This window comes from Antennarius striatus, chromosome 3 (genome assembly GCF_040054535.1).
Source record: "Antennarius striatus isolate MH-2024 chromosome 3, ASM4005453v1, whole genome shotgun sequence".
NCBI lineage: Eukaryota > Metazoa > Chordata > Actinopteri > Lophiiformes > Antennariidae > Antennarius > Antennarius striatus.
In genome coordinates this window covers 4702793-4718314 of record NC_090778.1, presented here as the reverse complement: position 1 = coordinate 4718314, position 15522 = coordinate 4702793, and the positions used below count along the sequence as shown (strand labels likewise).

The window sequence follows — 15522 nt, the reverse complement described above, 5'->3', positions numbered from 1 at the left end:
TTTCAGATGGCACAAAAGTTGTTCTGGAAGACTGTCCAGCACAGAGAGGGAAACGGGGGACCATCCAAGCTGTATACAGCAAGGATGGAACACTGTTGACCTCGACTAAAGAGGTTGTTGGTCGGTAGAAGGAACTCCTAAATCCAACTACTCCAACTGACCCGTTCTGTTTCAAAGGCAGAGCTGGAGGATGTTGGAGGATTCGAATCCATCTCTCTGGGCAAAGTCACCGAGGTGGGAGTGACTTTGCCCAAAGACTTTCCTTGATGAGGCTTGGGAGTATGCCCATCCAGTCTACATGTGCTTTGTAAAGGCATACAATTGGGTCCCCAGCAATATCCTGTGGGATGTACTGCAGGAGTGTGGGGTGAGGGGGCCACTCCACAGGGCTATCCTATCCCTGTACGACCAAAGTGAGAGTTGTTTTTGAGTTCTAGTCAGTAAGTTGGACTTGTTCCAGGTGGCTGTTGGTCTTTGCCAGGGTTGTGCGAACCAATTCTATTTGTGGTTTTCATGGACAAGATACAGAGGCATAGCCATGTTGACAAGAGTTTACAGTTTGGTGGGATGAGGATTGCATCACTGCTTTTTGCAGATGATGTGATCCTGTTTGAATCAGCAGCCTGTGACTTGCAGCACTCACTGGTCCGGTTAGCAGCCAGGTGTGAAGCGGCAAGGATGTGGATCAGCACCTGCAAAACTGAGGCCATGGTTCTTTGCAGAAAACAAGTTGGTTGCCGTCTCCGAGTGAGGAATGAGGTCCTTCCAAAGTGAAGGAGTTTAAGTATCCCGGGGTCTTGTTCAAAAGTGAAGGAACAATGGAATGTGAAATTGGACGGAGAATTGGAGCAGAAGGATCGGTATTGCGGTCACTTTATCTCACTGTTGCAACAAAGAGGGAGCTAAGTGGAGAGGCAAGGCTCTCCGTCTACCGCTCAATCTTTGTTTCTACCCTCACGACCTACCCTTTTGGTCATGAGCACTGAATCATGACCAAAAGATCTAGATTGCCGATACAAACGGCTGAAATTGGTTTCTCAGGCGGATAGCTGGGGTCCCCCTTACAGATGAGAAACACTATTCACGAGGGGCTCAGAATAGAGTTGCTGCTCCTTCATGGAGTCAGTTGAGGTGTTTTGAACATTTCATGTGGATACTACCAGGGCGCCTCCCAAGGGAAGTGCTCTTGGCACGTCCACCTGGGAGGAGACCTCAGGGCAGAACCAGGGCCAGGTGGAGGAATTATATCTCTGATGATGGTTGAATGGAGGTGTCCTCTTAGCCTCCCCTGATACAAATGGGTGGAATGTGCCCCTTACATTACCGGACAAATTCATTTAAAAACCCCGAAGTCAGATTTCAGATTAGGTTCAACATTAGCACGAAGTGAATAGCAAAGGAGATGTTGTTTTCTGAAATACTGAATTTATATATATATTTATAGACTCTCATTCAGGGCAAGACTTCAAGAGTTCAAGGGACTCTTCAGAGATAATCTCATGTAGGATTTTTTCTGCCGTAGCTTTGGGACATAGGCCACAAATGGATCCGTTAGCACCTCTGGGCTAAATGAACTAATTGTTTCTGTCTCGTGGGATGAGCTCGCGTCCTTACAGCCCCGCATGTTTGATCTCCTGACCGTATTAAAACTTTATGGTTGTGTGAATGACATCAGTGCTATGACTTTATGTGCCACCATCCCCCCTTTCTTTATTCAAACCAAAACATACCTTTTAAGCATCTCTCCTTCTATGGTCTCATAAATATTTAATGCCACTTGTTATATATCAGAGATATCATGTACATAGTCTTTTGTAGACATGCGTACAGGGATAATTGAATGAATACTTCATAGAATACAGTAATTCAAAAATGTAATTAAAAAATGTCACACATGAAACTGTTATTTTAGCTTTATATTTCTGCTGTAGTGAGATCATACACAGATCACAGCACAGACATGACCCATTGTTTTCTGTGATCAGACCACAGTGCTGGGAGTCATGACTCTATTCTTGGTCTTTTTCTTCACCGTGTGTGATGACATATACCAGGTTCTTGTAATCTAGGTTTCCTGCTACATCTGGTGGGAATGCTGCAAACATCTGTTCCATCTATCAGCAGGGGATAAAAAACAAGCACCAAGACGTTATTGTTTGAGGAATACCTTAAATGAGAAGTCAGACATGTCACAAAGGGGCTCTGACCTCTTCAGGGGAGAACCTGCATGCCTGAGTAGTCAACATTTCGGTCACGCTGCAAAAACAAGCAGCGTTTAATACACCAATGTAAGATAACTTTTCATTTTATAATACAGTACTGGACAATAGCATGCTAGCTGTTGCCCCTCCTTGCATCACGCTGCTACTGCTAAACACCGCTACTTACAAGTCTTTCTTTAAAGTTCCTTTTCCCTCTGGATCAAAGACTTTGAAAGCGTTCAGGATTGTCTCCTCTGGGTCAGCTCCTGAAAATGAACAGAGGAAGCTCATAAGTCATGAAGGATTACAGGCAAAGTCTTCTTTCAAAGATTTTCACGTCAAACATAGCATTGCTGTCTACATATATGATCAGAGATACTCACTCACCTTTCAGTTTCTCTCCAAACATTGTCAGAAAGACTGTGAAGTTAATGGGTCCTGGTGCCTCCTTCAGCATCTCATCAATCTCCTCTTGCTTGACATTCAAACGGCCTGGACAAAGATGGCAAACGAAGTGGAGCAGAGTTTGGAGCCACAACTAACAATGATGTTCATCACCCATTAACAGTACTGCAGTTTTCTCAACACTCAACACAATGTCCTAAAAGCTTAGCAACATCCTCGGAATGCTTGTAAATCAGTAAATAGTAGATTGTGCTGTACTTTCTTCAGTAGCTCAGTCCACTGGGGTAGGGGCTGGAGGGTGGCCGGTTAAAGACCCATGTGGGCCAAAAGATTTTGGAGTGTGAACTGCCTGTGGAGAGGTGCCAGTTCACCTCCCGAGCACTGCCGACGTGCCCTTGAGCAAGGCACCGTCCCCTTTATAAGTTGATCATTGGGAGACCATGACAGAGCTGCCTGCCACACTACCTCTCATTTGCATGCTTACAGGCCCCCTGTGTGTGTGTGTGTGTGTGTGTGTGTGTGTCATGGGCCTGTCCACATGTTCTTTCTTCTTCTTTTGTGTTGCGTCAGCTCTAAGCAGATTCTCCATTGGTATACTGACATGAAAATAGACATGCACACAATTGCACACACAGGTGGTCTTACCTAAAGCTGCAAAAGTGTCTCTCAGATCATTTTTGTCAATGAAACCATCTCTGTTCTGATCCATGATTGTAAAAGCCTGCAGAAAGTTGTTATTTTTATTTACTTTATTCACTGAATGTAAAGCAGACATTCACTACAGAAAAACCAAGGGACAGACGTGACAGGCCACTGACCTCTTTGAATTCCTGAATCTGGGCCTGTTCAAACATGGAGAACACATTTGAGCTGGCTCCCTCTGCTCTTCTCTTTGCTTTCTTGGGGGCCTGTAAGGTTTGACAATGACGCTCTAATTAAATGAGATACTAATGGTTCAGTCATCACCTGGCTCCCCGCTTCAGCTTTACTCATTATCGGTTTCACGGTGACATGTGCTTGTGATGAGGAGCCAATGATCAGGAAAATGACTGAGTGTGGGGGCAGTAATTGCACAACTAGTAAGGTTTACACATGCATTTCATTAGGAGAGATTACAAACGCTGACAGTTTGTTATGGAAATATTTACTCAAGACTCCAACTTTGGGAGAATGCAGACTAAGCCTGCGGGTGGGTGTGGTCAGATGTCTGCACACCCACAGCCCCGGGATCACACGGGGGGATTACTGCATGGGGCCGGGGTGATGACAGGATTGTACACTGAGCCCTGTTTGATCAGAAATCCCTCAGAGACATGGATTATGTTGAGCTATTTACATGACTGCCAGGGAACTGGGAAAAAAACAGTGTAAAATGATGCGGCGCAATGACATCATATCGCTTGGATTCAGGGGATGTCGACAGCTGCTGTCTAACCCTTGTTGTGGATTAGTCCTCAAGTGTTTGTACATTCATAGGCAGCATCTCCCGTGGTCAGCTCCATTCAATTCCTCTGGTTCCTTCTAGAATTTGCTGTTTGTCAGTGCTGCCCAGAGCAGATCATCGACAGACACGTTATTGATCCAAATAATACCAATACATTATTCTACAGCTATTTGTAACCTCTCCTCTTCTCTCCATCCTTAGATCCTCTTTTTTTCCATTTCTCCCTTTGTTTTTTCTCCAATTCTTTTATCATTGGTTCCCTTTTTCTTTCCTTTCCTTTCCTTTCCTTAAGCATGGAAAAAAGGTTGAAAGCTCTTTAGACTGCAGCGCAAAAGTCATCTTAAAAAGAATGGTATAAACAAGGATAACAATCGACAAATTATTTCAGAACAATGAATGATTTGGTTACTTTTAAGAACTTGTGATGTGTCAACGATGTCCTATCTGTGTTGAGTGAGAAGCTTGCGTTCAGTCATCGGTTGGTTTAATTTATGTAAAATTTGTTAATTTTGTTTATTATTTTCTTGCTATTATTTATTTTTGTATGTGAATTTTTTTTTGTGTGAATCTTTTGATTTTGTCTGATTACTGTATTTTGCAATTTGTTTTTTGTGAATACATGTACCTTTGAAAAAATCTTTTTCTTTCGTTCCGTCTTTCGGAAATCTGTCCGTTCTGTTCTTGCAGAAAAACTGTTTTTCATGTTTTCCTGGACTATCAGAGATTTGAAAACCTGTTCCTGTTTTTAGAGAGAATCTTTCTCTCATTTGGTCTTGTTTTGACAAACAAGTATACATTATTGGTTTTAAACGCAGGAAGAATCAAAAACAAGATTTGAAAATTTTAAACTTTCTTCTGGGTCAAGCAAAGATGGCGATTTATTTAAGAAGGAGGAAAAAGGTTGCAGGTTAGTCTGACTAAAGTGCAGAAGTCATTTTACAAAGAATGTGTCAAGCAAGAATCAGAATCGATTTGAACAATTTCAGAGCTATGAATGATTGAGTCATTGGTTGGTTTAATTTATGTATATTTTTGTATATTATTGTTTTCCGGCTATTATTTGTTTTTGAATGTGAATTCCTTTTTGTGTGAATCTCAAAAGTTTTAGTTTTAGTTTTAGGATTTAGTTTGATTTTTTTTGTAATTTGTTTCTTGTGAATAAACATGATTTTTAAAATCACAATCGTTCTTTTTATTTCAGAACTGAGAGCAGACATAAATAATCAATAACTCATCAATAGGACAATCGGGAGTCCTGTCCTATCGATGATAGTTTTGTTTTTGATTTGTTTTGTGTACTCATGAGTATACTGACACACAGAACAGCTATTCATTTTCATGCAGAGCAACATGTACTGTATAATTCAACCAAACACGGCGTGACAGTAAATCGTATGAATATGTGATACAGCCCATAAACACGTTTCCCATGCAGGCATCTGGCTTTACTTTAAAGCACATTAAACTCCATAAAACGGAGTTGTGTCGACTCACCATGTCTCCGTGGCAGCAGGATGAGGACTTCACAGTATCCTGGTTTGTGGTGGAACAGCAGACAAAAGAAGGGCTAGATATACTCGACCCTCCATCATAGCACATGGTTATGGGCTATAAATACGACATGCCCTCTTTAGGCAGACAACCAGGTAAAGACTAATATTCCCTCACTGCTGCCAAAGCCTATTGTAAGAGTTCACGAGATTTAGGGATAATTGCCAAACAGACATTCCCCATCACTGAGACCGAGAATAACAATAGAACATAAGTCTGGCTCAGACAGTTGTTATTGTGACTGACAGTAGCACTTGATGGAATCCATCAACCAGCTGTCCTGTTATCGCTCCTCAGAGGCTTAAACTATGTGCTGTTTCTAAGTGGCACCATCACCTCGACTGTCAGAGGAAGATTCAGAGCTCCAGAAACACCTAATCATGAACACAACCCATGAGGGAGGCCGAAGAAGGTGTGAAACTCCATCACCAGATATTAAGTCAATAATTTCTGGTGGTCAATCCTCAAATATAATAAAACCCCTGTCACCATTCACAGAGAGAGTTTTACATCCTCCTCCACTCACTGCTGGTCTACACACAGCGATGGACCAAAAGTCACTAACATGAATGATCCCAGCAGTTGGACAAGCAATAGTTTCAGGAATTACAGGGTGATGAACTAACTTCCTGAACCCCTCCAGCTGGATATTTTATCATATCTGTGAATGTGACAGGCCATATAGCTGAATAAAGACATGAAACCATCATTAAATAAGATCCCAACATGAGGTAAATGGTAGAAAGCGTGAACGCTTTCAGTTCTTTTTATGGTGCACTTCTTGTTGTAAATAAAGTTTGTAAAGGGAATTCTTTCAGTTACGCGCATTCGAAAGAAGAATCTTGATCAAGAGGTCTTCACAGGCCAAAACTTTATCAACTGTTATTCTTATAATATTTTTCACTTGTGTTTCAGGCATAAACCAAGTAGAGCAAACAAACACTCTCTGACGCCTCTCAGGCTGCCACAGTTTAGGGATAAAATATATCACGGGATGAAAATCATAGATGTGATTATTAACTTAAATTGGGACAGAAATCTATTAAATGTTCTATGCGACTGTGGCAAAGTGACGAGTGTAGAACAGAGAACAGAACATGTTGTTCATATTGATATGCTTTGATTTCAAGCCTGTTCTAAAAAGCCAAAACTTATGACTCCAATAAAGAAAAATACTACAGATTCACGTTTTGTCTGGAGCCCAGACTGCAGCCTCCGTTCTCTTTCACTCGTCCTCTTCCTCTCTTCTCCAGTAGGCAGTGCTACAATTCCACAAATTTACTACAGAGCTGATAGAAATCTGGTCTTCGCTCATCCTCAGCAGCATATACAGTAGATCTATTCACTGTGGTTTCTGCATTTGTTGTCCCATTTCACGTTACATTAATACAAAGCAGTGTGAATGTTCTTGATGTGTGACAACAAAAAAAAGCTAGGAAATAAAATGTGTCATGCACCGAATGAAGTATTTAATTTGTTGATGGAATTTCTTGTCACATTTTATCATGTTCTAATGAATATCTTAGTGAACCTTTGGGCCGATCTCATTACCACAAAACAAAATATTAATTTAATACCACCCAAAAAAAAAAGGGATGTAGTCACCTTCATCAATACAGATTCTTCTGTTGACTGGCTGAGATACACATTGCATACAGTACCTCCACTTGTGAAGGTAGTGTCATTTTATAATTTTATTTTATAACACTATTTTTTGTAACTTTATACTATTTTTCAGCTCCGCTGGGTTAGGTCCTGCGATAAAACAGAATGCCATGACGAAGCTGGAACAGAGAGCTTTTACAGTCACGCAGGACATCAGTCTGATATCTTTTCAGGACCTGTCTGTTTATATTAACTTTAACATGTTAACCATTGCAAGAATTGCCAGAAATGATTAAAACTTTTATATACAATCAAACAAAAGTGATTAAAATCAAATCTTTGTTATTGGTGGATAAGATCTTTGTGACAAAAAAAAGATGTCATATTGGTTTTTTTTAATTCATTTCAAGGAGTCTTGCTGCAGTGGCTGCAATTTATTGTAAATTTATCCATGCATGGGACAATACAATGGTGTAGCTGTGGTTTATGTGGTGTTTCTGTCAGCTGTAAAATCTGTAAACGTGCTCTTATCATTCCTCCCCATCAAATCATTTCATTAAATTATCTATCAGAATTTAAGGACCCACATTAATTACAAACCCCTCATTCAGTGACCTCATCAACGCTAAAATTTTCTCACTCTTAAATGATTTCTCTCCTTTCTACACTGTCCTCTATATAAGTATTCATGTGTCACATTTTACATTAAGCTTTCAGAATACAGTATTTGAATTAAGTGAAAGGGTTATGTAAGAGGCCTGTATGTGCGCCGTTCACAACAGCAGCAAATGTAGGTGTCAGGAAGATAAACGTCCATACAATTCAGCTAGTTTCAATTTAAAATGTGGATTTAAAGGCTTGGCAGACAAAGAATGAACACTGGAGGCTATGGGTTTCCTGTCTGTAGTTTCCACAGACTGTTGAGCCCAAACACAGAGTTTCTATCGGAATCTGCAAATAAATATGATTTTGTTTTTCAGTGTTTGTGAGTAAGGTCAAACTGCTGAACTAGCCTGTTCAAATGTCTCTCTTCACTTCTGTCTCCCTGTGGTTATTATTTGTCTCACATAGTTGTTGTGCATGAGGAAACATTTATTATTTATTAATTGTTTCTGATAATCATCAGATCCCGGTTTATTTAGCATAAATTCCTCATTTTGACAAGTGCTACAAAAGTAAATCATCAAATTTTAACAATACCAAACTGTTGATGGATTTGCTATTTTTTATTTGACTCTACTGCCTACTCTTTAATGAGTTGCAAATATTAAAAACTGTCTTCTACGGCTCAATTGTGAAGTCTGTGATGCATCACTTATTCTTTATTATATTTGAATCCTGCATTGTAGCCTCACCCTAGAGCCACAAATAAAATGCAATAAGCTTTTAATAATCTTCCTTTGCTTTCCCCTTAGGTGTTTCTCTTTGGCAGAGGAATATGTCATTGTCTCCAAAAATATGACCCGTGAGGATATTATTTTCTACCTACCTGGACTGATTTACATAAGGGTTATCAGCTAGAAGTAAGTGCACACTGTGCACGGTGATCATAAAATAGTATACATATATATTTAAAATATATATATACAAATTTTATGATGGATCACTAAGGATTGCCTAATTTCATATTTTTTTATTTTTGTTGGAGTCACACAAACCTCACCTACTCATTACACACTTCTGTCAGCAGGGGTCGCTGCTGCCCCCAGCAGCCTGGCGTCTTGTCCGGTCATTAAAGTAAATTATCCTGCTTTAAAAAGTCTGAAATATATAACACTGTATGTGCTAAAAAATGTTGCTTTTTTTTAACTCCAGTGTAAAATCCTATTTTACTGTCTTAATAGTGCATATATATATACATCCTTTGGTTTGTATCGATAAGACCGGACAATTGAAGTGATCAATGCAGATAGACTTTGACCACATGTTAACAGACCCACGTTTACCATTACTACTGAGTAGTACAAACAAAAATCACAAAAAAGTTAAATATTAAGAGTGAGGCTTAAATATTGGCTGTTTGCACAACAGCGTCTCACTGTAGTAAAGTGTATTTGGAAACAGAGTAGAAAAACATGTCAGAGTTATAATTGAGTCGTATTTAGTTAGACTTCAGTAAAAGTATGCAGTTTTTAAAAATCTTCTTTTAAGTAAGTCGCTTTCATTTGGGGCAATTTTGTACAATGCCAAAAAACAACAAGTGCAGAATTTAGTGAAATAAGTAATAATCAGACTACATAAATCAACAATGCTCTCTATTTTATTTTCCACTATTACCATTCATTTTCCTGCCTGCGTTTAAAAAAGTAGGCTTGGCCACATTCCACAAACTCCACTAATCTACACATCATCTCCTTCCTTTTCCCCCCCCAGACGGTATTGATCAACCCTGGGCTTTACGTCAGTATTGATAACTTTGCAAAAAAAAAAAAAAGCAAAAACAGCAAAATCAAGTCCAATTGTCCAGTTAATGTCGGGGACGGAGGCACGGATTCACTTGCTCTTTACTTTTTTTAAATTTATTTTTTATTTATTTATTTTTTAGTGCTTGTAAAATCTCCTTTACTTACTCGCTCCTTCCACAAAAACGTGTCGCCGGACTTGTCAAACATGACGGCGGGATCTCATCTCAAGCCGGCTGGTTGTGTTTTAGTGAAGCGGGACCGCTGATCCTAAACGCTGTTTTAACGAGGGGGGAATCCAGCCCACATATTTATTGCAGCCGTTGAAAAAAATCTCCTCAATATCCCCCAAGATGGCCGCCGATGTAGGATCGATGTTTCAATATTGGAAGAAATTTGATCTACGGCGGCTTCAGGTTAGTGCTATTTTCACCTTTTTCGGCTCATTTTGTGAAGCGGGATGTCTTGCTACTCTACTCCGAGGTGTGATGTCTTGTTGCGGGCGAATGTAAGGCGAAAGCGAGCGGCTTTTGCATTGATAGTTATTAGAAATTGATCCCTCTTCTGCCTTTGTTCAGTTCAATCATTGATCAGTGGTGGAGCGACCGCACAGCCTCTGTTAGCCACACCGATCTGGGATCAGCACCGCGGACAGCACTGCTGTTCGCACCGATTCGCTTTTTTTACTCGTTATTTTCCGCTTCAAACACAACCGAGATAACGCGAACGGAAACTTTTAATGCGCTCCCGAATCTGTTTTTGGACGTAGTCTGTAACTTTTTTTTTTTTTCCCACCTAGAAAATAAAAAATAAAAAAAAAAATCTTTTTTTTTTTTTTAACCCGGTTGATGTCGACGGTCCTAGCTCCGCTGCTCCGTCCTCCAGCAGGAATTCTTCTATTTTTTTTAAAAATTTTTTAACGCGTTTGTGTTTTTAAAGTATTTAAATGTCGGGAAGTTTTTTTTTTTTTCTTTTTTTTTTTTTCTTTTAAGATTTGGGAAAGTTTGATTCCGTGAACGCAACACCATCTGTTAGAACGTTTTAACGAACAAAATATCGTTCGTGTGTGACATTATCCGTCTCGAGCTTTTATTTATTTATTTATTTATTTATTTATTTATTGGAAGTGTTGACACGCGGGACATGTCGCGCGAGGATGTTTCTAGTTGAGCTCGTGAAGCCATGTGTCAGGTGAGCTTTTCGTGCGCGTCCCCGCCGGGACGTGAACGCACCGTGTCGCTGATGGCTGAACCCGCCGAGGTGAAAAGTTGAATTTAAAAACCACACCGCGGACAGACTCCGGCTCCCTCCGCTTCAAATAAGACGCTGAAATAAGGTTGGGAAAGCTAAAGGCTGGCTTTGGTGTCCCCCCCTCACCTCTTTGCCGGAGCCGCATAGGGCTGCTCGGCCGGAGGGGGTGGGGGGTGGGGGCGGCTGTGTAATTGTATTCCCCGCTAATGTTTGTAAATCAGCCTCGGCCGGCGCAAGGGCAACATCCCTGCCTTTTGACTGATGTTCTGTAACATGAGAGGTGACAGCAGCATGGCAGCCCCCCGTCCCTCACAGGAGAAATCAGATCTGCTGGCTCTCGGTTGTCTTGTGTCGGTGGATTGTTATTCCAGCTTCCCAGCCGCTGGACCCCTCATCCACAGCTGTGGTGGTTTTTGTTACGGCTTCATGTAAGCATCCTCTGGGCTGGCTTCTCATCCGGATTCACCCCAGCTCTAAAAAAAAAAAAAAAAAAAAAGGGGGGGGGGGACGTGTATCTGATAGATGTATGCCTTCAGAATGGGATCTAAAACCTGAATGACCAGAATGACCAGTGGCACAAGCAGTGATGTAAAGGTTTAAAATGAAAAGGTTAGGTCAGCCTAAGAGTAGAAAGAAATGGATCGTACCTCCTGAACATGTTAATCCATGCTTGTGTTCCCTTGAATGACCCCAACCCTCATGTAAAATTAATCGCTGTGATGCATTTTACTGTCAAATAGTTGGGCCGAAATCTACTGCAGTTGGATTATTGTCAGTTTATAATAAGGGTAGCTAAATAATTCCCCCAATAGATGGTCGGCTGATAAAATCAATTCCAAATGTAGTCCAAGTGATATCGGGCGCTAGAGGTGAAACACTACCAGTCATCTTGGTAATTGTGTAGTTTATTTAGTAAAAATGCAGACAGACGCAGTAGCATTAGAGACAAAGTTGATATAAACTGGCTTGATGAACTTGAAATAAAATGAATCGACCTTTTCCTGGTTTCTCTGGAAGTCTGTTGTACGCATTTGATTCGGTTTATCGTATACATTCCATCAGGGCGTTATCATTTTGTGTTGTTTTTATTTCATTTTATCACAAAATTCTATTCCTTCAACGCTGAAGCCACAGGATTTGATCACATTACCGCATTGTCAGCGGTTCTAGTAAATATCTCATGAGCCTTTGCTTGCGAACATGCCTGTAGCTTAAATGGGACATCGTCTTCTTCATGTGTCAGAAATCAATTACTTCACTTATTTCTCATTCGGTCATGGTTGGAGCCCATTTCTGGCAGCGTGGAATCCTTACCGCTCTTTCAGCATCTATAGATCACTAAGCGGTTTATTTAAGCAGTTGACATTTGTTTCGTCTTTATGTGTTATTATATGGCTAAATAGAGTGTGCAGTCTCTTAGTGTTTGTGCTGTAGATTTGTACAAGATGAATAATTCACCTGCAGGCTGATGAAAAGAGGCAGGGAAAGTGTGAAGCGCTGAAGTGAAGTGACCTTGGTTCCTGCTGGCTGCAGGTCACCCGGCCGTTGCTTTGGTAATCATTCACACCAGCCAGATGGCATTTCCATGGGTGAGCATGAAAAGGACGGGTCAGGGTCTGTCCTGCCAGGTATTGCCAGGCTCAAAAACAACTCGGGGCCAATATAGTACATGGAGAGAGAGGGAGAGAGCAGTGGATCTACAGAAAGACTTTGCTGAGCCAGGTAAAAAGAATTAGTGCTGGTTAACCCAAGTGGAAATGCAGTTTATTGCTTTATTTAATTCAATTCAGTTCATTTATATAATGCCAAATTCAAGTACAATTTATATCAAAGTACCTCACAAGAAAAGCAGAACATCAGTGCAAATGTTCTGTTAATCATTAATTTGTCAGACAGACACTTCTCATTGATCTTTAATCACCCAAAACAGAGCTTTGGAATCATGTAATCAACCAGACTAAAAAGACCTTGTTTGATCAAACTTTTGAAAACTTGGGCTCCCTTCTTTTACTACAGTTACTTTTATCATTCTGTTGTTTTTTTGTTTTTTGTCGCAATGCTGTGTTCATACGGCGAAATAACACTCCGCTCATTTGCTGCCTTTTTTTGCCGCGTTTCCACTCCCTGTTCTGAGGCGGCGTGATTTTAGATCAGGTACAAAAAGCTTGCGATTGTACTACGTTTAGCATGACTCAGTTGCTCTGGTGTCAGCTCTAATCCACACACAGAGACAACAGTATTGCCAAACAGTGAAATTGCTTTGCAGCATGTGAGCCTGGCTGCCTCTACTGGCAGCCTGCTCTGTGTGCTGTTTGCCAGTTGCCCACACACACACACACACACACACACACACACACACACACACACACACACACACCAATCTCAAATTGGCTGTGAAAATCGGTCTGTGTTTCTCTTTCATTCATGCTTTCATATATTTTCTTGCTGACATTGTTAATGTCAAATGCTTGAGCGTAATCTGTTTGTAGTATATAGTGAATCAGTCCAGAGTGCCTCAGATCCGCTTTTATTCATCATAATGACTATGTTTTTATTCATATGCTTCCACTGACAGAAAAAGCTTTAAAATTGACGTTTATGGTATTTCTATACTTTATCTGCTCATTATCTCATTTTCAGGATTTGAGTTTCCTTGTATGTGTTCAAAAACAGATTCAACAGATTACACACCATGTTTAACTGTATCATCATCGGTGCTGGTTTGCGCCACATCTTCCTCCCATGTAAACATTGTTACATGCATCCCTTATTACTCCTCCTTTGAATCGCTGGGTGGGGCATGTCTGCCAGGTCCTGTGTTCTTCGGGTTGCCCCTCACTTCCTTTGACAGTGACAACAAAGCAAATAAAAAAAAGACGGGAGCTCTTGCAGGACTATCTGGGGCAAATTGAGATGTGAAATCCAGAAGCCATAACCCTCGCTGCATAAAACGCAGCAAACATTAAAGAGTGAGAGGAGTGAAACAGACTTTAGCATTAAGCTGTTTAACCTCTCTGTGTAGCATTAGTGGTAGAGACTTCAAAGCAGATGCTTCAGTGTTGGAAGCGGAATGACAAATGGGTTTAGAGACAGCTACGGTGAGCATTCTCGCAGGAAGACTAGGCCTGTCATTAATGTCAGCTTAATCACTTTGACCTTCCTTCAAGTAGATTTCCATACCTATCCAATCATTTTGCCGTGGTGGTGCTCCTGTTTGCAGACTGCTGTATGAGCTGCTTTTTGATGAGGCTGGTTGTGATGTTGTTACTGGTTGTTTCAGTGATTGCAGGGGTTTTTATAAACCGGGTAAACATGGATGCTGCACCCTCCTTAGAATGCAGACTTTGCCTTAAATTCCATAGTTCAAGCCAAAAAAATCAACACTGAGTCTTAAAATTTACTAAAATAATACCAGTATGTGCAGCTCCTCTAAATGATCGCAATCAGGATAGATCGTCAGATGGCCATAAACAGCTCTGATATTCACATAGCTCCGATGACCTGTTGTCCAGGGTGAATCGATCTTCTCACTATTTTTTGCATGTTTTCACGAGATTTCAGGAAGTTTACGTACAGGATCATTGGACAAGAAAAAAAAGAGGAAAAAAATGAATAAAAAACAAGAGTAATGTTCTTGAGAGCTTTCACCCATGATGAAATGTGGAGGAGATCCAAAGACCAATGGGGCAGAAGAAGGGGACATTTTACTGCTGTCACAAATCTGATAAAGACTGTATTGAAAGCTGGACCAGGACCAACAAAGATTCACTCGAGCAGGGATGGAACAAGAAATCATCTCCCCCTCACTTTGCCTCTGAATTTTCAGATTTTTCCTCAGATTTTCAAAAGTTGCCTTCATACACAATCTTTGCAGAAAAACCCTTGGATATTATTAAAGTGTTGCCGATATTGCGTCAAACAACTTCCTCTTAGTTTATGCATCATTTAAGCTTCATTTTCATTTTTCACATGTGTTATTAACTCCTGACTTTCCTTCATTCACCCCAAAAACTTCATTAAAATCAACGTGGAAGCCAATTCTTGAATATGTAAACCTGAAGGTGTCGATCCCATGCACAGGCTTATAGGTAAACCATATGAGGTGCTAAATTTATGTTTGAGAGGTTGGTGATGGCAATTCTTTCTTTTGGTGGGGAGCATTTAATAACAAAGGTAAAGGAATAGGAGAGTGATGAAGAGGGGAGAGTTGAACCCTGGCGATTTCAAAAGCTTTTAGTTGCCCTAAATGTCTGTTAGTGAACAACGACATGTTAAAAAATACCCCCAAATACACTGTTTTATCTGCCTGTGATGCAAAATCAAAAATGGAAGTTGTATAGAAGTGATTTTACATAAGAGACTAGGAGGCTGTTTCTGTGGTAGAGTAGTTCCTTGCTGGCTGGTAACTGGAAAAGACATCCTGCATCCTTTTAACTAGTTTATAATTATATTTATAATGTAATGGAACAGACTGTTGTCAGTCATATTGTGATTTTTATTTTCCACTGGAGATTTTTAATGACATTTTTACCTTGAATTTTACTCTGTGACTGCATATCTGAGTTGTGGGAGATATCAATGTGGGTCCTTCATGCGTTTGACTGTGGATCAGAGCAATATCAGAGACACAAGCAGGCTTTAACAAATAGTCCCTCCAAAATCA

At 40.5% G+C, this 15522-nt stretch overlaps 2 protein-coding genes across 2 annotated transcripts in view; one reads left to right on the top strand and one right to left on the bottom strand.

Annotated features, from left to right (window-relative positions):
- Positions 1 to 1901: 1901 nt before the first annotated feature.
- myl2b (myosin, light chain 2b, regulatory, cardiac, slow) lies at positions 1902 to 5669 on the bottom strand. Its single transcript, XM_068310154.1, has 7 exons — positions 5545 to 5669; positions 3425 to 3514; positions 3252 to 3327; positions 2589 to 2693; positions 2389 to 2467; positions 2208 to 2256; positions 1902 to 2114 (listed from the first exon to the last, which is right to left on the bottom strand). Exons 1-7 carry the CDS (start codon positions 5647 to 5649, stop codon positions 2010 to 2012), a joined length of 609 nt encoding a protein of 202 aa, XP_068166255.1. The 5' UTR covers positions 5650 to 5669; the 3' UTR covers positions 1902 to 2009.
- Positions 5670 to 9804: 4135 nt separating this feature from the next.
- The window catches only part of cux2b (cut-like homeobox 2b), an 84731-nt gene continuing 79013 nt past the window's right edge, over positions 9805 to 15522 (top strand). Inside the window, exon 1 of the mRNA XM_068310155.1 lies at positions 9805 to 10024. Coding sequence (XP_068166256.1) covers positions 9962 to 10024 — 63 coding nt within the window. The 5' untranslated portion in view covers positions 9805 to 9961. The remainder of the gene's footprint in view (positions 10025 to 15522) is intronic.

Bases quoted from the DNA above. Each gene is read 5' to 3' on its own strand.
- myl2b (XM_068310154.1), bottom strand. From the start codon at position 5,649: ATGTGCTATGATGGAGGGTCGAGTATATCTAGCCCTTCTTTTGTCTGC. The intron at 2,468-2,588 runs GTGAGTGAGTAT...GTTCATTTTCAG, and splicing joins GTTTGGAGAGAAACTGAAAG to GAGCTGACCCAGAGGAGACA. The intron at 2,115-2,207 runs GTCAGAGCCCCT...CCCTGCTGATAG, and splicing joins GCAGGTTCTCCCCTGAAGAG to ATGGAACAGATGTTTGCAGC.